At 39.2% G+C, this 23,456-nt stretch overlaps 2 protein-coding genes across 5 annotated transcripts in view; one reads left to right on the top strand and one right to left on the bottom strand.

Moving 5' to 3' along the window:
• dusp23b (dual specificity phosphatase 23b) overlaps positions 1 to 1,471 on the top strand; it is a 6,760-nt gene extending 5,289 nt beyond the window's left edge. For both annotated transcript variants that reach the window (XM_038299559.1, XM_038299558.1), the window contains exon 3: positions 585 to 1,471. In XM_038299559.1, coding sequence (XP_038155487.1) covers positions 585 to 770 — 186 coding nt within the window. In that variant the 3' untranslated portion in view covers positions 771 to 1,471. The remainder of the gene's footprint in view (positions 1 to 584) is intronic.
• On the bottom strand, positions 1,292 to 23,456 carry LOC119792781 (afadin). Of its 3 annotated transcripts, none has more exons than XM_038299555.1 (24): positions 23,273 to 23,456; positions 21,930 to 22,122; positions 17,836 to 17,942; positions 15,109 to 15,236; positions 14,941 to 15,032; positions 13,907 to 13,957; positions 13,580 to 13,785; positions 13,247 to 13,392; positions 11,806 to 11,900; positions 11,423 to 11,694; positions 11,146 to 11,289; positions 6,084 to 6,282; positions 5,903 to 5,994; positions 5,721 to 5,807; positions 5,580 to 5,645; positions 5,427 to 5,500; positions 4,656 to 4,795; positions 4,428 to 4,586; positions 4,198 to 4,292; positions 3,641 to 3,766; positions 2,572 to 3,510; positions 2,382 to 2,475; positions 2,233 to 2,272; positions 1,292 to 1,590 (listed from the first exon to the last, which is right to left on the bottom strand). In XM_038299555.1, the coding sequence occupies exons 1-24, from the start codon at positions 23,366 to 23,368 to the stop codon at positions 1,497 to 1,499; spliced, it is 3,735 nt and encodes a 1,244-aa protein (XP_038155483.1). In that variant the 5' UTR covers positions 23,369 to 23,456; the 3' UTR covers positions 1,292 to 1,496. The 3 variants fall into 3 exon arrangements, with proteins under 3 accessions (XP_038155483.1, XP_038155485.1, XP_038155484.1); XM_038299557.1 differs by having other exon boundaries at positions 2,572 to 3,471; XM_038299556.1 differs by having other exon boundaries at positions 4,198 to 4,289.

The following is a 23,456-nucleotide window of genomic DNA, read 5'->3' as shown; positions in this document are numbered from 1 at the left end:
CGATTATAGCGGGAAGCAATCAAATCAATCGCTGAATTGTAGGTTTTTGAAAGCTGAAATCTGAGTCCTGCCCCTCCGTTTAAGGTTTGTAAGAAAAACCAACTCCCTCTAACGACCCCCCTTTCAGAGACAGAAAGTTTTCAGGTGTTACAGACTAACAAAGAAACAAAACAACCCCCATTCTAACGGGAGGAGCTGCTCGTCAGGTTCAATTTGCATGTTTCCTACACCAAAACAAGGCTTTGATTTGGTCCACTCTATAAAGCCTGCAACTCAACGCTATTTCTGACATTTTGATTTGAAAAAGCTCCTGGATGGGAAGCGAAACGTCTTCAAACTTGGAAACAAAGTCCAGGAATACATACTGCTTTGCGTTAGAGGATCAATTATAGTTTAATTTTAACCAAAACTATAACTTGTGATCATTACATGACAAAATGTGGGGGGAAAAATCAGTTACAACCAGACACAGTTTCAGTGCAAAAAAACAACAGCAGATACCTGCCTAAGCTCAGAAGCTAATGCAGGGTGTGTACAGATCTCAGTCGTCTAAAGCAAACAAACGTTGTTCTGTTTGCCGCCAGGGTGTGGCCGTTCACTGCATGCACGGCCACGGAAGAACGGGGACCATGCTGGCCTGCTACCTGGTGAAGACGAGGAAAATGGCAGGGGTCGACGCCATCAAAGAGATCCGCCAAATTCGCAGGGGCTCCATCGAAACCCACGAACAGGAAAAGGCAGTGGTGCAGTTTCATCAGCGCATAAAGTAACTTGATCATGAAAACAGGCAGTCCGGCCTACACTGGAACCACAGACCTCATTTATGTGCAAACTAACATTAGCTGAAAATCAAAGGTATCGCTGTTTTAGATTCAACTGAATGATCAATTCTAACGTTTACGTGATTCAGACAAACATGTCTGCTCTAAGACATGCAGACCTTGAAGGTTGTTCCTTGCAAAAGTTAATAATTGCACAGTTTGTCACTTTACAACCACTAAGATTTTATGGAAACACTTTTTCCAAGACTTTTAAATGTTAAGTATAATTACGTCTGGACTTTGACTCATTTTAAAACACAGAAATGCTTTGATCCAAATCCTTTGTTCTGCTCGTATGTTTAGACTCATTGTTCTGTTCCTGCATAAAATCTTTGCTCTACTTTCTGGGTTTTAATCAAAGTCCACAACTGTTCTTTATGCGTGGGTCACTATGATGCGCTTCAGAAAATAATGGTATCTATACAGAGTTTTAATTACGCACTGCTATAATCCTATTTACTTATTTAATAACTGCCCTGGAATTAATCATCTAAAATGTAGATGCATTTCTAAATTGTTTGTTTACCCTTATGTTAGTCTATCACATAAAATCTTGTTAAAGTTTAATGAACTTTATCTTTGTAATTTGACAACATTTTTTCAAGATGCTTTTTTTTTGTCTGTTTCAAAATGAAAGTTCATTTTTTATATAAAAAAAAAAACAGGAAACTTAGTTTATGCACTTGTTGTCAGTGAGAAAAGACGCTGACGCTCTCTGAATGTCAGCTTCTCAGGAGCAGACGCCCTGCTCATGTTTCCCTCCAGGTTCCTGCAAAAGGAAAAATTTACTCATTTACTTGAAATTAAGGGTTTGGATGAAAACAACTTGTTTTATAGCAACACACATAAAGCCAGGGTGTGAGAATTTACATTACTCAGGGACATTTTTTGTTTATGCCATCACAGATTGTGTTAAAAACTTTGCTTTATTGCTGGTTCCAGACTACGGTGGCCCAGAGGTGTGTGTCTTGGGAGGGTGACTATCATCAGATGACCTAAAGCCATGCTTTCATCTCTTTTCTCTCTGGGCTTTTAGTTCTAACTCTCCGTCTATCAACCAGTTAAATCTAAAATAGCTGAAGACATCTCCATGGTAACCACAGACTCCATTTGTGTTTTTATAGTCAGGCCTTCATTTCTGTAGTTCAAGTTCAGCACAGAAACTTTTTCCACACAATCACCCGACTATAAAACTTATGTGTTTATAGATTGTAATTGATCAGCCTGTCTTTATTAGCAGAGGTCAGAGGTCACCCCTATTGGAACATAGAGAACCATCAGCTCCATTGTATGTCACTTCTGTTGTGCTATTTAAATTTTTCGGTGAGGGTTTTGTTTTAAGCCTGAGACCTCTGGGCCACCGTACTAGACCCCAACGTGGAGCTGGACCTGCTGGAAAGTTTAAACTCACTCATCTGGAGCGAAGTTGTTCAGACCCTTTTTTCTTTGATCTGCCAAAGACATAAAAACGTTTTATTTTGTCATGTAAAGGAAATGTGTAACAGAATCACAATAAAAGTCTGAAATTTCCTTTAATGTTTTTTGTTTTTTTTTTTGTACCTCGTTTCTGTTCTTGCCGGTTGAAAAGCTGATTTCCTGCTTGCTTCTCCTGGTTTTGTTCTCTGTTGTCATTTCCTACAGATTTGATCTTTTCCTAGACATGGAGGTACAAAAATGTGAATTCTCCATGGTAAATCAAACTTTGAGGTTAATCTATGACAATCAGGTCATTGAATTCTTTTTTTTCTACCTTGTTAATTGGCGTCCTGTCCCCCAGCTGCTGCAGGATCACCATCATGTCCAGATCTTCCTCCTCCTCTTCTTCATCTCTCTGTTGAACCTCCTGCAGCCTCTTCTGAAACTGCCACTCCAGGTCAAGCTTCCTCAGTCTGTCATTCTCTTCTGCGCTCCTTTTGTCTTTTGCTCGAAGCTGCTGCGCCTCCTGCTCCAGAAGCTCCACGGCCTTTAGTCTCTGCCGCTTCTCCAGCATCTCCTGGGCTTCCCTCCTCCAGGGATCACACAGTGCTTGGGGATCTTTTTTCTTTGCAAGGCCTGAGCTCTTCTGCTTAGACTGAGGCTCTTGGAAAGAAACGTGTTTGGTTGGAGTGATGCTCACTTGGGGTTTTTCTACTTTATCTCCGCATAGGATGGATCTCTGCTGCTGCCAAAGAGCTGAGGGCTGAAGAAGCTTCTCAGGAGCTGATAAAGGACGAGCGTAGATATGAGCTGCTTGGTTTGGAGAATTTATTTGCTGTTCGCTGGCTTTATGAACCTGGTTCATCTTCACCTGAAGCCCAGCAGAGCTCTGCTGGAAGGTAGTGAGGGGAGGGTTTGACTGTGTGCTCCTGGCTCCGGTGATGGGGATGTCGATGCGCATTGGTTGGACTGATGGTGTCGGTGTGGACTGCTGTGTAAAAGGGATTCTCCAGACGCCGGCAGGACTGGGACGGGTTCCTTGCAGCTGTTTGGTAGAGCCGCTGCCATCAGAGAGGATGTCATGTGTGGAAACGCTTGAGCGAACAGGGAAAGATGAGCAGGAGCTTGTTAACTGTTTTGAATTGTGGTTCCTCTGCGCACATGTGTTCTGCCTTTGGTCCAGCAGGGGGCCTCCAGTATCCGTACACAGGTTCTCCTCAGACATGGCCTGACGCTTAATGGGAGAACAATTGAAATTCAGCTGCTGATGTCTCTAAAGTGACATGAAAAATTCCAATACAACAAGGTGAATTTCTCAGTTTCTTTATATACGTGAAAATGGAAGGTGCTAAACTCTTATAAGGCAGTACAAATGGTTTAATGGTGGAGTTGCATGACCATACCATGAAGCTCCTCCTACTGGAGCTCTGCTCATTCAAAGGAGTCACAGCTGTTGGTTGGTTTGACTCAAAGGGCGACTTCTCCTTCGACTTGGGGTTCGGTAGGGTCTGATATTCCCTGCAAAGGGTCTGAAAGAGTAAATCAAATATTGCCTTTATTATTGACAAAAAGCAGCTAAAAGTTGTCTTTGGTGTTTTATTTGATTAGAAAATTTCTGTCAATAAACGTTATCAAATTTTAACCAAAGCTCTGATAATATTTGCTCTCTGGTTACCCAGTTATCAAGGTAGAAATGCTTCAAAAGAAATAATAATGAAAAACTAGTTTAGGGAAATGTACAAATACTTAACTCAAAATAAGTAATAAATAAATGTTTCTGGTTTCTTATTAGAAATATAAATTCAAATACTATTTACTTATGTTTTAAATTTTTTTTTGGCATAGATCCTGATGTTTTCTGAATCTGTCATTAATATGTTTTATTCCTTTTTTGGGGCGGGGGGGGCATGTCTTTACCTGAAGAAAAGGAAAATACAAATTAAGCAAATAAAATTCTCACATCAGTGCAAAGGTTGATGCTTGAAACGGATGCAGAGTTGTTTCCTCTCCCATTGGGGACACCGTGTTCCCCTCCATCCTCCAGGCTAAAGCCTGCTGGAACAAGCCGAAAATAATAGAAGCAAAGCTGTCTTTTTTACTCATCCTCATGCATTGAACGTACTTCCCATTCAGGAATGTGGATTGCACACGCCCAGCTGCCAAAAGTCATCACAACAAAGGGTCACTCACCGGTCATGTTAGGGTTGGAACGGTACAGCTGGCGGTTTTTCTGCATCCTCTGGTCTTTCTTTCTTTTGCTGCCTCCATGGAGCCTCTCTGAGGGGCTGCCATCCACAACGCAGTGCAGCGTCCACCCCCCGTTGTTTAGCTTCCTCTGTTCTCCATCACCTTTTCAGACAAAAACATTTTCAAACGAGATTCAAAAATAATAAATATGAGTGGAAGTGCAGAACTTACCCATTCCTAAATGGTTCTTGCTTGTTCTGTTTTCTGGGGACGTTTCCTTCAGTAGTTCCCAGAGGCCATGGAAGCTCGCCGCAAACTTTTCCACCTTTAGGGTCACTACAGGTCCAGTTTGCATCATTATCGCTGCTGCCCTTAATACGTCAAAAATGTTTATGAAAGCAATTATGACATTTCTCATGAAGAGAGAATATTATCTTAACATGACTGGATGTTTGTTACAGGATGTAGTCATGTGGAAAACGTAAAGGATAAGAAGGGCTCAATATCCAAGAAAACTGATCATTTACATTAAAAAACTATTGAATAAAGTTCATGTATTCACAAGCTTGCCATTTATTTTCTGTGATTTGGTGCATTAGAGCGTGTTCTATTAGATTTTCAAAGTTACATGTCAGAAATCCAATAGAACGTCCCCTGAGGTCAGAACGTGGAGCAGGACTGTATGTTTCAGATTAAATATATCTGCTGCTCTCATAAAATATAGTCAAAGTTGCAGATATGAATTTTTTATTTTCCCTCATGGCTGCTCCAAACTAGTTCTGTATTTAAACGGATTTCTCTGCCGGGTTTAATTGGAATTTGGACCTTTAATCTGGGAACGGTTCCCTACCAGGATAGAGCTTGTTCTCATTTAGGTTGAGTATCCAGTGGTTACTCTATTTCTAAATATTTTTAGCAATATCAGCTGATTAGAACATGTAGTTCCGTTCATTTTTTAACAGTACAATCCTTTTGTAGAACTTGTTGCCAGATGTAGCTTACCTGTCTTGGCTGAGTCCAACCAGGCTGTGACCGTCCACACTGAGCAGCTGATCTCCAGCTGCTAAGCTCCCGTCCTGCATGCAGCATCAAAACATCTTAATCTCTTGCATAATAAGATATATTCCCTCCAAAATGAAGCTGAGATCCTCTTACCATTTCGGCCGGTCCTCCCTTGACAACAGATTTAATATAAATCCCGAGGTGACTCTGGCCTGCTCCCTGCAGCAGAATATTAGAGTCTGTTCATTCTCTGAATCTCTGTGTTGACAGTTTTTATGTTTTTACAGTCATCACCTTGGCTGCTACTATACTGACTCCCATCCCACTATTCAAAGGCTTATGCAAAGTGATGTTCACAATCTCAGGTTGTCTGTGTGCTTCCTGATGAAAATAAAAGTACAAATAAAATGCACGATTTCATCTCACAGTTAATTTAGCCTGTCAAAACGTCTCTGCACAGCATCTGTTCTTGTTACCAAGTATAAATCCCCATCTCTATTTGTTCGTTCACCAAAGTGTGCTGTCCAGTCTCCTTGGGAACGAGGCACAAAGGTCAAACAGCAGAGCCCTGAGAGTGAGATAGAAAGGATGCAACTAACTTCCAAATTCAGAATAAAGTGTGGTTCAACTTTTACATCTGAATGGAAGGTCTCCTACCTTTCTGACATATTGGCTCCAAAAACTCTGCGAGCCCCTGAGGGATTCCTCTCACTGTGTCACAGGAATATCCTCCCTCCGGCAACAGGAAAGGCAGGAGCAGATTGAGCCTCTCCTCCAACCGGATTTCTCGTCCTTCACTGTGAATCAGGTTATCGGCCGAGGCCTCGGCAGCCTTCACCGCGGCATCCATCAAATCCTGCAGCGAAGGTGACAGACAGTAAGAGACAGCTGCTGCATTTTAAGGAAGAGTCGATCAAGGAGGGGACATCCAATCTGCCTGCAAAGATTCTGAGCCGACGGATGACCCTGGCCTTTGACATCCACTGTGTTCATGCAGAGGTGGAGATGAATCATCAAAACAGATGAATGATGCTTCGGCGCCATTGCTGTCTCCTTTAAAATTGTTATTCTTTCACAATCCTTATATTACCTCCAACTCCTCATCTTTGGTTTACAGCCACTCCCAAACTGTCACTCACACAATTTCCCCGTCTAAGTAGGGTGGACTGAAAAGCTTTTACACCTGTTAATTATTTAACCGCCGTACATCTCCCACCATATGCTCACTTTTGCGTGTGCATTTCTTTTTTTTTTATCTTTGAAGAACAGGCCCTTGGAGGTATTTCCTGTATGACTTCTATTTGAGTCTTCTATGGGTTTCTTTGCATTTATTTACGGCTCTGCACTGCCTAATTAGACTTTGTCCTTCAGCTATTCTGCTCTTAGCTGCTCAGCTCCTCTTCATTCCATCTGATTAGCTCTTCTGGCTCATTGGCCATCTTCCATTGCTGCCATAGCTTATTTACTCACATTTTCTGCTTGATTCTTCTATCCTGTCTGTCTCTCTACCTGTGCATCTACATTTCATCCCAAACCATTTTCCTTCTTCATCATAACAGGGATTTAAGTGGGAGAAAACAGGTGCTGGTACTCGTCTTAATGTTATATAAATATGTTACAGAAACAGTGGTAATATTTTATATAGATCTATCTTTTATTTGTGGATAAATAGTTTTATGTATATAAAGTAATAAAAATAAACAACAAATCTTAATAGAATAGAATAGAAAATCCCTTTATTGTCCCACACTGGGGAAATTCTGTTATGAGCGGCATTCAAATTATAATTAATCAACTTTTATTTACTCTAACACTTATGATGATGACATGAAAATAGAAATAACAAAGGATTACAGATGTTTTATAAAATAAAACATCTTTTAATACAATAAAGTGAGACTAAAGGTTTCATTAAATTCAGGGGTTCTTTCACTTTAGCCATATTATTTTACCTTGTGTGCCTGGGAGACCAAGTATTGAAGTAGGGCACAAAAAAAAGAAGAAGAAAAAAAGCTTGGGGAAAAAAAAATCATAGTTTTAGTAGCCAAATCATAACAACTGCATATTTAAAATAAAAATGTGTAATTAAGTAGTGAAAAAGGCTATACTACAGCAGGTGATGCTTTAACAAGTTCGTGAGCTGATGAGTCAGCAACGGAAATACTGGAAAAAACAGGCCAATTAGGGGCTGTCAAAGCTAATGTGTCCATGCACATTAATGTGCGATTAACACATGCTTCCATACATTTTGCACCTCATCTGTGCTGAGCGTTTTTTTCTGCTCCAGCGGTTTCTACTGTCTCTTTAAAATGTCCACTCTGTTCCAACTCCTGTCTGACTCCTTCTAAGGAGTCACTCCTTCAATATGAGGAGGGTTTTTTGCCTCTTGTTGGCAAAAATACAGTTATGCACTACCAAAGCAACACTAAACTGAATGAATTAAAAAATGTGAAAAATTATAAACGCAAAAGCAACACAGTTATGTTAATTAATCCTATGTTTAACCTTGAAAAAGAAAGGGCTGAGGAGAGGGAGTGATACTAGATTCAAACGAAGGATTACATTATGCATTTATTTGCTTCCTCATTTTAATCCCTCTATAAATCTGTTTTCTTTGTTAATTTTCCTCCATTATAGGTAAAATACAGTTATATTGTGTGGAAGTTTATGCTAACCTGACTCCGCCAGATGGATTTGCTCCTCATATCCATCTGGAAACCTTCCGTTGAAGTAATTTTGGGAAGGGGCGAAAATACTGGTTAGCTGATTGGCCTATGTTGGTGATAGACGGGCCAAATAAACCAATCAGATCATTTGACGTACTAACAGAGCGACGACGAAGAGAAGCCAATTGATAGATCAAACTCTTGCCGAAACCAGTCGGGAGAAGAGCAAAAACATCTTTTCCTCTGAGAAAAGCCTCCAGAGCAGTGTTTTGCTCTTCTTTCAGTGAAGAAATACTCTGTAATTCCGATAAAACTTGCTCGATAGCCACGCTAACGCTAGTTTCATCGGCTGAAGCCGTCATGTTCTTTAGACTGACCTGTCGCGCTTCTCGTTGCGTCACACCTCAACCCGCCTCAAAGCCAACGCTGATTGGACATTCGATTGGTGAACGGCTCAAAATTTTCTTTAACGGAGAGTCTCCAGACTGATCTGCGAGGGAAACCTTGAAAGCTCGCGAGATCAGGATGGTCTCACGAGGCTAAGTATATGCACCATTTTTGCTGCAAAATGTGTTAAATTACTTTATTACTCTTATTTTTTGCACCCATATGGACAAAAGTCCCACTAAGCACCCTATATTTAAAAAACTTCTGGACTACATTTCTGATATGTCAAAAGGTAAAATTTGGAATTGATGGCATTGCGTATTATTGTATATTGACCCACTTAAAGCACTAGTTGTTAAATAACTTTTTTACTAGTCAGTATTTGTGCAGATAAAGTCTTCAGAGGTTTGTTTCTATCAGCTTTCCACATCAAAGGAAGGAATTTAAATGCCTCAGCCAGAATTCTGATGATAATTAAATATAGTTTATATTTCTCCTCATTGGCTTTCATTCATTGACTTCCTATTAATTCCCGAAATAATTTAAAGTCATCTTACCTTATAACAGAGATCGGATCATTTTGCTTCTACCAGAGCACTTACCTCTTACACTGCTGGTTCCTAGATGTTCTAAAAGTAGAATGGGAGGCAGATCTTTTAGTTATCAGGCTCCTCTCCCATGGAACCAACTACCAGGTTATCCTGAGCTATCTCTATAGTTATGCTGCTATAGGCTTAGAGTGCAGGAGGACAAAGGGGTTGCTTGATATCATTCTGCTTCATTCTATCTCTATCCTCCAATTCTGCAGTATTTGTTAGTTAAAACCCTAACTTTATGTTCTTTTTGCTTTATCTTCATGTAGCTGCTTCATCAGGTTTGGCACAGTGTTTAGCTGTGATACCATGCTGGAGGGAGGCATTAGCTGGGCGAATCCTATCAACAACTTGCATTATAGATGATAGAGTTGGACATATTTTTCAGTGTTTAGTCCTGTCTCTTTCTTTGACATAGCTCAGCTTTTACTGTGTTGAGCTGCTCTCTTTCATCCCTTTGTCTGCATAACAGTTTTTTTTTTCCAAGAGCTAGGTCACTGTTACCTTTTCTAACCTAGTCAGTATTTATGGATCAGTGCTTTTATGTTCCTTTTGTTTTTCTGCTCCTGTCTTCTCAAAACCCCAGTCGGCCTCGACAGATGGCCGCCCACGCCGTCTGGTTCTGCTGGAGGGTTCTTCCTATTTAAATATTTGTTTTTTTCCTCTCCACTGTCTCTGCATGGATGCTTAGGGTGAAGGATTGCTATAGAGTCAACATCATGATACAAGCGAGTGTTGGGAGCTGGAGAAATTCCACCTTTCTCCAGCAGAGTCCGCCGTGGATCCTCTGAGGGAGCCTCCTGCACAGCTGCAGCTCATCAAGATCATTAGAGGATCCACTACTTAAGCTGTCTTCAGACCTTACCTCAACGCCGCAGTGTTGTTCCAGTTGGTCAGCGCTTAAGCCTAGATCCTCAGAGTTACTCTATGACTTTTGAATCCAGCTTGGATTCTAACCCTTGTCTCTGTCTTCCAGGAAACCTGTGCCTCCTCTGTGAAAGCTCAGGAAGAGCTAACCTGCCGAGCCGACCCTCAGAGCCAAACCTGAAGAATCACAGAGAACTTCCAAGCAGCTCTGGACTAGAGCTGGGAAACCCTAAACCAAGGTCTGTTTATATTAGACGTGAGACGCTGAAGCAGCTACGGACTCTGCTGATGAACTCTTCTCCAGATCCAACAGAGACCCTCCCAAAGCTAACCTCAAGAATCCTCAAGGTACAATCAGTAAACTTCAGGAAATCAAACCTCTGTTGGCAACGCTAACTGAACTGTCTCTCACGCAGACTCCGGTGAACCAGTATCCAGGCCCCGAACCTGAACCAGTATATTCTGTGTGCTTATGCATCAATAAACTTGTTAAACTTTCATTCCTGTGTCCGTCAGTGGTGTTCTGCATTCTTGGGTCGCTTTTAGTGAACCCATCATGACAGCGAGTATCTGCTGTCACCACATCAGGAGGAACATATCCTGCAAAATCAATTACTTCTTGCACTCCATTGGGATTCCTTAGACAGAAAAATCTTAACCAATCAACATGATATTATTAAATTGTCTCTGCAAAGTTCCATGAGATGACATGTGATGTGAATCTGCGCAATATATAAATAAACTGAAACTGAAAGGACACTAGGAACCAAAATAATGATGCTCTTTATGCATGATTCATTATCATATTTGTCACTGAGGTCATTAATAATTCACCCTATTAAATCAATGAGCTCAGCCAGTAGCTATGAATGTTTTTCCCTTGCTGCAAACCTTGTGCTTTGTTCTCATACTGAGCTGTCTTAGAATATAGGCCCCAAATATCAATATTTCTTAGGATATGTGCTTTTTTTCTAGAATTGAGCAGGCAAGGGATACACTTTGCCAATAAAATAAGACTATTTACACTCAGAATAAGAAAAGAGCAACTGGCTTAATATCTAATTAGCTTATTTTAAGGGTAAACATATTTATTCCATTGGCAAATCATCTTATTTCATTTTTGCTGCGTGAACTATTTGTTCTGATAAGAACAAACTGCAGGCAAACTGTGGGTGGCCAGGGTCAGTGAAGTGAAGGACTACTCACAAGGGGAATCTGAGGCTCATTGGTTCCACAGAGGTAGCCAGCCATCAACATCTGCAGCTGCAGGGAGTTCAGCTTGAAACAGGAGCTCTGAATGTCCTTAGCATCCAGCACTGAGTACTTTTTCATTGTCAGAAGAGTGGTCGCCTAGTAACAAACCAGGCAATACTATTTTAGCAGCTTGCATCCAAGGAGACAGTATAATCCATGGTTAAAGAAATAATTATATCAAATAAAAGTAATGATGGTAGGGAAGAGCATGCATCATTCAGCTTTATACCTGTATTATGTGGCTCAGGTGGCAGTCGGCAGCCAGCTCTAAGCCCTGCCTCTCTGCCCAGGCCTCAATGGCTGTTAGCCTCTGACGCAGTGCAGACCCCCAGTAGTGAGAGCGCAGTCCTGGAGTCATGGTTTCTGGTGCTATGAACTGGTTAAAAAGCCAAGCACTGATGAAATGAAAAAGCTGGGAGAAGAGCTGGATAGTTAGGGCCGGGTTAACCCGACACCGGCGTAGAAGAGACATGGCATTCATCAAGGTGTCCAACACCATCTCTGCGACCAGTGAGACCAAAAGAGGAAGTTATAGCATAACATTTATAGTAGAAACAATAGTAAGATGGTTTAATCTGTTTAACTGTTAAAAACGAACATTAAACCATATACCTATACCAGCCGGTAGAGCACCGTGTTGCTCCGGATCAATGAGAAAAGTTGGCAAGTGCTTAATCAACTCCCTCTGCAGGCAATGTAGCAGGAAGCTATACAGCAGAGAAAAAAACAAACCATTGAGTTTATCTGGTGAAGTCAGAAAATCTCTCATAATCTTTGTGTCACTGTCTTCTCCTCTTAGATCTGAGTCCAACATCGGTCTATTTTTAGATCGGTCAAGAGGATTGACAGTATGGCTCTAAACATGTTGAAGTCATCCTAATATGACATCTTTGGGTGTTCCTCTGGGCTCCACTTTAGGTCCAATACCATTTCCCCCTTGGGGCAATATTTTCAAAAGCTTTCTTCTTTTGATACTTTGAGAAAGCGATGTACTTATCAATAAATTGACAAACTGCTAATGAGTTGGTGAAGCTGGAGGATTGTCTAAAAGATGCTTACAGGCTTCAGCAGCAATATGTAATGCTTTCCTATATATGTACAGGTGTGCTTGAAAGTTTACACACTCCCTTTAAAGAAAAGGATAATTTCCCCCTAGTTATTCAAATAACACAAAACTGAGAAAGGTTATATTAAATACAAATTTGCTAAATTATCATTTTGTCAGAATGAGAATCAGAAATACTTTAATAATCCCAGAGGGAAATTACTTTTGTTACACGCTCCAGTTACAGTTTTATATATATATATATATATATATATATATATATATATATATATATATATATATATATATATATATATATATATATATATATATATATAGATATATCTATATATATATATATATATATATATACACATCTAACTACACAAGATAATAAAGATGAAAAAAATAAAAATATATACACATATAGCTCTTCTAAACATATAGCTCTTCTTAAAAATATACAATAAAAACAAAGTGAAATATTGATTTTGAATTTTTATTTTAAAAAATATATCTAAAAAAAACATACTGTCTCAGACAAATTTAAATACGTTGTTCATGATCAATAAACCAAAGCAGGTGCAAAAGTCTAAGTGAATATTTTCTAAACTTTGCAGAAAAAACCTGATTTCAAAGTGTTACTCAGCAAAATGTTATTTTAGTAGCTCCCTCAGGCTTTTTTATTCGTTTATATATATATACATATAATTTTATTTGTTATTACTTTTGTCAATTCCATGCTTTTTACTAGCAGCAGATTTTTTGTGTATTTAATGGAAGGATATGTAAACTTTCAAGAACAACTGAGTATATATTGCTCGTAGAATGACTCTCTTCTTTTAGTAATATGATGTCATAATATGCTAGATTTTAGCAATTGTAATTCTAATGAAGTCCACTTCTAAAACTGACCAGTCTGCAGGTATTTTGTTTCTATAGAGAAGAAAACAAGCACTCAATAAAGGAAGGATGATGAGTCAGAGGTCCGTATTTGTCTGTGTTTACCTGTAGGCATTTTGAACCTGATGGGACAGATCCAGCTGACTTTGCTTTGTGAACTGACTGAGGTCTTTGTCATGCTTCAGAAAGTTCAGCAGCTCAGATGAATTGGCCATCCAGAAGGAAAGAGCTCCAGCGATGGCCTGCTGCCTCTGGAGAGTCGGGTGTAGAGCAGATTAGTTTCAGTTATAGTAAATGAAAACTTGAAAATATTTTTTAATTATAGGCAATGATATTTATGTTTAACACACTGCACTGACTAAGATTGATCAACTAACCAAACACAACATGGCTTGCAAACTAAGCTATAACATGCCATGTTAGTTATTATGAACTCGCCTGAATGACCTTCCCAATCATGGCAGCCATTTTGTTTGTGATAGCCGTTACAGGGTGTGTGTTCGGGGAAGGTGGAGAGCCGCTGTTGTTGTGGCGCTGCAGGGCAAAGCGACTCGCAGCATACAGGATGTACGCAGGCAGCAGCTTGAAATGTACAGTGGAGCTGCTGGTGTCGTTTATGACGGAGCATAGGAAGGTCTCCTCAGCTGAAATGTAAGAGACACCAGTGGGAGGGAGAAGGTCATCATCAGACACACACTGCACCTTCAAATAAAGACAAGAAAAGGCCTCAAATGGAGATCAAGTGTGGTTGTGGTTCAAACTCACCATCACCATCAAACTTAATTCTAATGGGTAATCCAGACTGATCCAAAGGATCTAAATGATTAGAAAATAAAATCAGTTTATTTCATGTCATAAACTTGTCAATGTCAATGTCAATGTCAAATTTATTTATATAGCACTTTAAAAACAGGTATAAAACTGCACCAAAGTGCTGTACAGGACAAACAATAGTACTAATTAATAAAAACAGATTATCAAAACACTTCAAGTAAATGCCAAAGAATAAAAATGAGTTTTAAGAAGCGATTTAAAATGATCCAGGCTGTGGGCAGATTTAATATGAAAAGGTAAATTGTTCCATAGAATTGGAGCAACAACAGAAAAAGCCCGATCTCTTTTCCTCTTAAGTCGGGTCCGAGGGACTGTCAGTAATAGCTGATTATTTGATCGTAAGCTTCTGGGAACAGAGTGAAATTTTAAAAGGTCCCGAAGATAGGGAGGAGATAATCCATTTAAAACCTTATAAGTAAATAAAAGAATCTTAAAATCTATTCGATAAAAGACGGGCAGCCAATGTAAAGAGGCCAGTATGGGCCTTATATGGTCACGCTTCCTGGTTCCTGTAAGAAGTCGTGCCACTGCGTTCTGGATCATTTGATCCAGAACAGATTCAGTTTTACCATTCTGTAGTTTAAGGGGCCTATAAATCTGGACATCGTCTGCAAAACAATGAAAAGAAACACTGAACTTATGGAAGATCTGACCAAAATATAAATACAAAATAAACAAAATGGGACCTAAAATTGAGCCTTGGGGGACACCGTACCTCAAAGGTTTGGTCCCAGAACAGCAGTGGTCAAGATGAACTGAAAAAGTTCTGTTTTCTAAGTAAGATTTAAACCACTCAAATACTGTTCCTCTTAGGCCAACACAATGTTTTAATCTGTGTAAGAGAATCTGATGATCTACAGTGTGGAACGCAGCACTCAAATCTAAAAGTAATAAAACTGCAACATTGCCTGAATCAACTGTTAAACTTGCACAAATATTAAAGCAAATTCTGTTTTTTTTATTACCTTCTAGGATCTGATTTATTTTCCTTTCTTTGCAATCTCTTAGAGACTCAAGGCCGAACAAACAGGCGTTGCTCAGCAGATCTTCAGCTGATCTGGATGTTAAATGAAAAACAGAGAATGTTATTTTGCTGGTTCAGCTCAGTATGAGATTAAAAAGTCATTACTTACCCATTCTCATCCCTTGATGCCTTTTCAGCTCCTTTGGTTTGGTTTTTCTCTTTCTTTTTCCCTTTTCTTGATAGTGTCCTCCTAAAGGTTTGAAGAACACCTCCTTTTTCCTTCTCATGACAACTTTCCTTTTTTAAGAAACACATGAGCAGTGGAAATATATGAATGACTATAGTTTTAAAGGTTAAACAATTATTTACTGATTTGAATCAGAGATGCTCTGTGACCCAAACAGGAGAATATGCAGCTTGAGCGATGGAGGGATACAGACTGGTTGGTGTTACATGTTTCTCAGATCATTGAACACACCATGCTTAAGTGCAGCTACATTGTTCAGCATTCTTCAAAGCAGAGGCTGTTCCTGAAGCAATAAGAATCAAAATTAGCATTTTGTGCAAAGTGTTGATGTTAATGGAAGCAAATAAGCTCTTCAAACATGATTCAACAGTAAGCAAAGAAACTCTTGGTATAAAATATTTTTTACACTGTTGTTAGAGACCCAGGATATGGTGGACGCTTCATTGCTAATGCAGCTCCTTTCCTATGTTGTATTTCTGCAGTTTGTTTTGAAAGAAGTCCTATGACTAAAACAGAAGTTATAGTCTTTGGACCAGAGTCTTTGAAAAAGAAGCTGATTAGTCAGTCACTTCATTTGGATGGGATTGAACTGATTTCAGATAATAAAGTAAAAAATCTTGGTGTTATTTTTGATCAGGACCTGTCATTTAAATCATATCAAAGAGGTTTCTAGAATTACCATCCTTCATCTGCGCAATATTGCAAAAATGAGAAATCTCCTGTCCAGGGGTGATGCTGAGAAACTAGTCCATGCATTTGTTACTTCAAGGCTGGACTATTGTAATTCTTTACTATCAGGAAGTCCACAAACTGTAGTTAAAAGCCTTCAGCTGATCCAAAATGCTGCAGCCAGAGTTCTGATGAAAATGAAAAAGAGAGATCATATCTCTCCTATCCTGGCTTCTCTTCATTGGCTTCCTGTTAAATCCAGAATAGAATTTAAAAGCCTTAAATGGCCAAGCTCCATCTGATATCAGAGATCTGATTGTTCCTTATGTTCCTAACAGAGCACTTCGCTCTCAGTCTGCAGGTTTACTAGTGGTTCCTAGAATTTCTAAAAGTAGAATCGGAGGCAGATCTTTTAGTTATCAGGCTCCTCTCCTGTGGAACCAACTACCAGTTTTAGTCCGTGAGGCAGACACCCTGTCTACTTTTAAGGCTAGGCTTAAAACTTTCCTTTTTGATAAAGCTTCTAGTTAGGGTGGCTCAGGTTATCCTGAGCTATCTCTATAGTTCTGCTGCTATAGGCTTAGACTGCTGGAGGACATAGGGACCCCTTTTTCATCATTATGCTTCATTCTATCTCTATTCTCCCACTCTGCAGAATCTGTTAGTTCAATCTCTAACGTTCTGCTCTCTCTGCTTTTTCTCATAGTAGCTTCATCTGGTCTGTTCCTGTTTGGCTGTGACTCCATCCTGGAGAGAAATATCAGCTGTGCTGCTGCCATCAACACCTTTGTTTCTAGATGTTGGAGCTTGGCCTGTTTTCCAGTGTAATCCTGTTTCTCTGACTGTGACTAACTGGATGTGCTCTCTTCATCCTCTGACATGGGAGCTGGCTCGGAGCTTGTCTGCCTGGCTGTGTGTTTCCTGGACGGGGCCGCCTTTTACAGCTGCTTTTTGTGTCTCTGCTTCTGTCTCCTTGAACCCCAGTCGGCCGCAGCAGATGGCCGCTCACACTGAGCCTGGTTCTGTTGGATGTTTCTTCCTGTTAAAAGGAAAATTTTCCTCTCCACTGTCGCTACAAGCATGCTTGGTGCTGGGTGTGATGGATTGCTTTCGAGTCAATGATTTGATGCAATTAACTTGTTTTCTTTAGATAGAAAACTTTGATTCAATTTGAATGTATGATCTGATGGAATTATAAAGTGCCTTGAGAGGATGTGTTGTGAATATAAATCAACTGAATGTCACAGGAAGCTATTTTATGCACACTTTGGGAGAGTTTGGCCAGTTTGTGAGCGAATCGACCAGAAGGAAACTTAAGCTTATCACAGGAAGGCAGAAAATAGTAGGGGCTCTACTTTATCCTTTTGAGTTTGAACATCAATCTGGTTTTGAAATCTTGTAATGTTTGGCAGACTGATCGAAAATGTGATAATGTCGATACCAGGCTAACAGATTAACGCTATGGAGGTGAAATTTAAACATAGTTTCGAGTTTATATAAACTGCAGTGGGTAGGTTACTGTCGCCAAGCCAGATCACCAGTTGTATTAATTAGTATCAGTGCTAATCTTGATGTCATATACAAGATTATAAAAAATGTCAAAAAAATGCACCTTTAATAAAGCTCTGAAAATGTTTAACCCCGTTTTTACACCAGCTGCTCTGTCAAACTCACAGGGTAACGTTTCATCTACTATTACAGTCTACAGTCTACTATTACTATTGGGAGAGTGGCTGGGAAAAATGTTCTTGAAAACATTAATTAGATTTTTTTATATATATATATAAACAAGCAGATAATTTCCTCATGTTTGTATCATTAGAAAAGGTAATATTTTTTATTTATTTATAATTAAAATTAGATGAATATGGTATCAACATATTGTGTTTTTTTTTCCAGAAATCTTGATTTGGTCAACCTTTTTTTTAACCTTTATTTAGAATCCGATTTTCTCAAAAAACTAAAGGATTACAGGATTACCTCCAAACTGCCATGATCCTTTTTGAGCACAAATTGTCCTTCTCGGTTGTTTGACGTCCAGCTCAGTTGTAAAACCAAAGGTTTCTCGTCTAGATCCAACTTACGCTCTAATAAAGAAATAGAGAAAGAAATATTCATTTATAAAATGTTTATTTAATATAAAACACTTATTTTAAAGAATGTATTGGCTTCTACAAAACATCCTGGATGAAGTTAATTTAAAGTCATCAGAAAAAGACACAGTATAAAAAACAAAGAAAGTTAAACAACATAAAAACTACAGAAAATCTCTGAATACCACATAATACAAATGTTCACAAATGAAGAAAATATTACATCAAGATATTTTAAGCCTTGTCTTGTCAAGTAAATTAAAAAGAGTGAGAATAGAAAAAGTGCAAAAGTAAAATGTTTCACAGTAAAAGGAAATAAGTTAAAGGTATACTATGCAACCGGTGTTGATTTTCCAGCGAGGCTCCCCCCAGAGGGCGAAAGTAAAAGTGCACTGTCGTAAATATGCTCAGCTGTTCTCCTGGTTTCTCCGTCAAGCCAGGCGCGGTTGTTTTGAGCTTAGCAGACAGGCGAACGTAACGAATCACCATGTCTACTGCGGTAAGTGACTATTTTGTTCCAATTTTCGAGTTTGAAAATTTAGCATGTTTTCGTACATTATTTGTTACGCATGTGTCTAAATAACAGATTGTAGTTAGCCAAGCTCTCGCCGTAAAGCAAGACCGACTCTCGCGATGCACGAGACTTCTGAGCCTGTGGGTGCGGGCCGAGGGCTCCTGCAATTGCAAGTGCGGTATTTCCCCCACAGACCACCAGGGCGGCCGAGAAAACCTTTGTTCAACCTGAAATTACTCATTTAATCATCCAAAACGTTATGGAACACATTAATTAACTGAAAAATGTTGCATAGTATGCCTTTAAAAAGTACAATGGGTTTTTACTCTTTTCATGTACAAGCATGTTTTCTTATTTTTAAAAATCAATATTGGTTTCATGCTTAGATTATTTTCTCCCTGAAAAACATTCAGCTGTTGCTACTTGGTTAGATCTCCAGTAGATGAACCTCTCCTCATCTGCAATTATACATAAAATATACCAAAGATGGAGAAAACTTAATGCTGTTTGGTATAAATCCTTTGGTTAAATGCGCTTGTTGTGTCTATTAGGGATGATAAATGAAACTTGGAACTGTTTAAAAAGGTTTACCTGAACCTTAAAGATGACTGATTGATCAGTGTGATGAAGGTTTGTCCTTAAGCCCTCTAACGCTATAGTCAATCAAGTGGTTGACCAGCCAGTTAAACGGTCAAATATGAACTTCTGCTTTGGTTAGTCATGTCATTCATTTATAGGTCTTATTTTTCTTTTTTCTTTTTTCTTTTTTCATACTACATGATTCCTCATCCACCTGGGGAATGAAGTTTTCATCTGAAAAAAAAAAATACTTTTGTTAAGAGGTTCTACATTTTCCTCATTCATATTGGTTATTTAAACATAGAGTGAAAGATTCCGAGTCTTTATTTCTTGTAATTTTAATGATTATGGCTGAAGGGCCTTTTAGACAGGATGCTGCGTGCACACTGATGCGCTCTGAAATTCATTATTTTCAATGGCAATGCCACATGAAAGGGGTACAAGAGTGGGGCACCGAATGAAACGCAAACATGGGTCCTGCGAACGCCGTAGTCAAAGTTCAAATATGGTCAACAACAGCGGCATACAGACACACAGTCAATAGAGAGAACTCACCGTGAACTTTTTAAAAGGACCTTTATTTTGAAACTTGAAACTCTTGTATTTTTAAAAGAAGACAAAAAGATACTATGCAAAGATAAATCTAATAAATTAGAATATTGCTGAAATGTTAATTTCTGTTAGTGAATACTAATAGAAACACGTTATATACAGGGAGCTGAAGTCAATCATTTTTGTTGTTTATGAATTTTTAGATACTCAGGAAATACACAATTGAAAGGAAAAAACATTTTTTAATACAGAAATGGACAAAAAAAACATGTTTGATGCCTGCTTAAAGTTCGTTTTTCTTTTTTAAAGGCTAGATTTACTCTGAGAAATAAGCTTGATCAGAACTCATAATCTACTAAATATGACTGCTAGCTGCATACATGCCCAAGTACTACCAATCTTATGTAATGCTACTCAAATGTCACCTGACCTTATCCCATGCTATGCTATGCAGACACTCTCTTTACACCAATGAAGATTCAGCCAGATGATGTTTTGACCTGTTTCAATGCAGTTCCTGATTAATTCTAGCCTCGTGAGACCATCCTGATCTCGCGAGCTTTCAAGGTTTCACTCACAGATCAGTCTGGAGACTCTCCGTTAAAGAAAATTTAGAGCCATTCACCAAACGAACGTCCAATCAGCGTTGGCTTTGAGGCAGGTTGAGGTGTGACGCAACGAGAAGCGCGACAGTTCAGTCTAAAGAACATGGCGGCTTCAGCCGATGAAACTAGCGTTAGCGTGGCTATCGAGCAAGTTTTATGGGAATTACAGAGTATTTCTTCACTGAAAGAAGAGCAAAACACTGCTCTGGAGGCTTTTCTCAGAGGAAAAGATGTTTTTGCTCTTCTCCCGACTGGTTTCGACAAGAGTTAGCCTGGCTTGTGGTTGTGTTTTCGTCTTCGCTCTGTTAGTACGTCATATGCTTCGTTGATCTGATTGGTTTATTTGGCCCGTCTATCACCAACAATGGCCAATCAGCTAACCAGTATTTTCGCCCCTTCCCAAAATTACTTCAACGGAAGGTTTCCAGATGGATATGCGGAGCAAATCCATCTGGCGGAGTCTGGTTAGATTAATTCTGCACCATTTTTAGATTATTCGCATTAAAATTGAATCCCCAGATAGCCAGGAAAATATTAAGGCTCCTTTTTCCTTCTCCAGTTAGCTTACTGTGTTTTAACATAGTATGCTGAACAGCTAAACCTTTCAACCCAAAAGATATACCATGACTGTGGGAAGTGGGGGAGCTGGGGGTGCTTTAGCACCCCCTAGTGTCGAGAGGGAGATTTTTGAAAAATGCATTAAAATTACAATTTATAAGTTTATAAACTTCTTTTGAATATTTTGCGAAATGATTTAGACTTTTCTTACCGTATTTTACTATTACGCGTTTTTGGATTTTAATTGAATTAAAGTTACGTTGTCATGGCAACGTCAGGCAAGCAAGTAGTTGCTGTTTAAAGAGGTATCCCGCGCTCACGGCAGCAGATTAGTAAATTGACATAGTCTAATGACAGAAATGAGGAGGAAATATGGCACAGAAATGCATTTTGTATTGTTTTGGAAAACCACAACCAGTGAAGAAGAACACTAGTACCGCAACCACGACAGCAGCCGAAGTGAGGAGACTATCCGCCCGCCTCTGATGGCAATTGTACCGGCAGGCCCAGCCCCAGCACCCACAACCAAACCTAGCTTGATTGGATTAGACAAGCCTTTCCAGCCAACATCCAGTTTCCAATTTCCTGCACATTTTGTGGTAATGTAACGTTCTCACGTTCTGTGGCACCGGCTTGGTTTGCTAGTTGGCAGAGGCTGCATTATATGGAAGAGACTGATTATATTTTGTGTTTCGTTTGTCTGAAAGCAGTCAGAAAAAAAGAAAAATTTTGGAAAGATAAGCCCTTTTGTGAATGCCGGCTTTTAAAATTGGTGTAAAGCAGCTGAAAAATGTTTTATTGTGAAGTTAAATTAATAGCGCATATATTCACCTGAGAACTGATTTATGATTACTGCACCCTAATTGGTGCACTGAGGTGTATATGACAATAAAGTAGTGAATCTCAATCAATTTATTTATTTTCATATATTGTATTTTAAATAGGCCTAAAGGCTCATTGGTTTTTGCACCTCCTGTTCAAAATTACTCATATTGGCCCTGTATACATTGGAAAGAAGGAAGGTGCTTCATCAGCGAAAGGTGTACCTCATAGAACATGGCTGAACAACAGGTTTCCAAAGAATTGTCCTATATTCCAAGAGGTTAAAGCAAGAGTAGAATTCGAGGTAGAAGTTCCCGTTATCAGAGTCCGTGACCAGAAGGTAGTTCCTACCTTTATCTCCGTGGATCTCATATAATGAATAACTTGTTGACAGCATTTTCATATCAGGCCTGAATTTCTCCGAAAGAGTTTCGATGACCTCTTGAACTGATGAACTGCTGCAAACGCGTACACACTTTGTAGCCACTCTTCCCTCTGCGTTATCCTCAAGGTAGAATCGGATCACACCGTAGAATACCAGGTTCTGTTGGAACACAATTGACAGTTTTAATATAACGCTGTGAAGCTCAGAAAAAGATGAATATAAACTACAAATTAAAAGAATAAATGTCAAAACGTCGATTTTTTGTTCCACCTCCTACTTGTATGATCAGTCCCAAAAAATCCACCTAATTAGTCTAACATAATGTATCTGGCATTATCTTATGGCATATTTTATATAATTACATTTAATCTAAGTGAAGATCCAGCTATTTTGTGAAGGCCTTGAGGTTTTTTATTTTTATTAACCATACTGTAATGAATAGCATCCTAAAAGACTTAGAACATCCCTATCCTTAATGTTAAACATGGTAGAGGTAGCATCATGCTAGGGGGATAATGGACACCCATCTAGAAAAGGTCAGAGTTTGGTGAAGAAATGGGTTGAGCTAAATATTGCATAATACCAGAAGAAAACATTTTGGTGTTTAGGTTGGCCTTACAAGTACAACCAGATATCAAATCATGTGTCAGAATGTCCTAGTCAAAGTCCAGAGGTAGATCCTACTGGAAACAGCATTGTCTATATGTGGCCTTTCAGTACAGTGAGACCAATAGCAGTTATAGACCAAATTTAACAAAGGGGCAGTTTCCTTCATGTAAAAAAAAACAAAACAAAGAAAACAGGGAAAAAGTTCATAGTTTGGTGTGTTTAATGACCCACAGTGCCAAGAACTGCTTAAAGCCTCAGTTTGCAAACCACTGACCTAGCAGACAAATATAGAGATCCATTCTTAATATGGCTAAATGAAGGTAAAATGTTAGATTGAAGGGACTGTTCAGTTAAGGATTCTGTGCCAACACATTGTTTGTAAAACACATTGATTGTAAAAAAAATTTTTCCAACTACGTTCAGGCGCCATAACAGAGGACCAGTTCTATAGAAACGCCAATGTGTGACCAAAAGTGTAGGGAGGAACTGAACGCAGAACAAAACCTGAGATGCTACCTTGATACATAGATGACAAATCAGAAATAAACATGCCAGTAAAATGATAGGAAAATATGGAGCTATTGATAAAAAATGTATTAATGTTACATTTATTGATAACCATCAAAATTTATTGTTTTTAAAGTGGACAAAAGGCTTATTGCCAGAGGTCCTGACTGACTGTCCTTCCAACATGTCTCACCTCATCAGGTTGGCTGATTTCAAACAAATCCAGTCTGTTGCTATTCCACTGTCTGATGACTTCTGCTAGTCTCTGTCGCTCGCTCGTCTCGGGCATCTTCTTAATTCTCAATGCAAAATCTTACTCAGAAAACTAGACGGAGTGTCAGAGGAGCAGGGCTGCTTCGGCGTCCTCCAACGTTGTT

Source organism: Cyprinodon tularosa, unplaced genomic scaffold (genome assembly GCF_016077235.1).
Source record: "Cyprinodon tularosa strain WSP-4 unplaced genomic scaffold, ASM1607723v1 ctg430, whole genome shotgun sequence".
Taxonomy (NCBI): Eukaryota; Metazoa; Chordata; class Actinopteri; order Cyprinodontiformes; family Cyprinodontidae; genus Cyprinodon; species Cyprinodon tularosa.
Note: the sequence above shows the minus strand (reverse complement) of the source record. Positions and strands in the feature narration are given on the sequence as shown.

Bases quoted from the DNA above. Each gene is read 5' to 3' on its own strand.
- LOC119792781 (XM_038299555.1), bottom strand. From the start codon at position 23,368: ATGCCCGAGACGAGCGAGCGACAGAGACTAGCAGAAGTCATCAGACAG. The intron at 15,237-17,835 runs GTAATCCTGTAA...TTCTTAAAAAAG, and splicing joins AGGATCATGGCAGTTTGGAG to GAAAGTTGTCATGAGAAGGA. The intron at 5,808-5,902 runs GTAACAAGAACA...TATTTTCATCAG, and splicing joins GAGATGGGGATTTATACTTG to GAAGCACACAGACAACCTGA.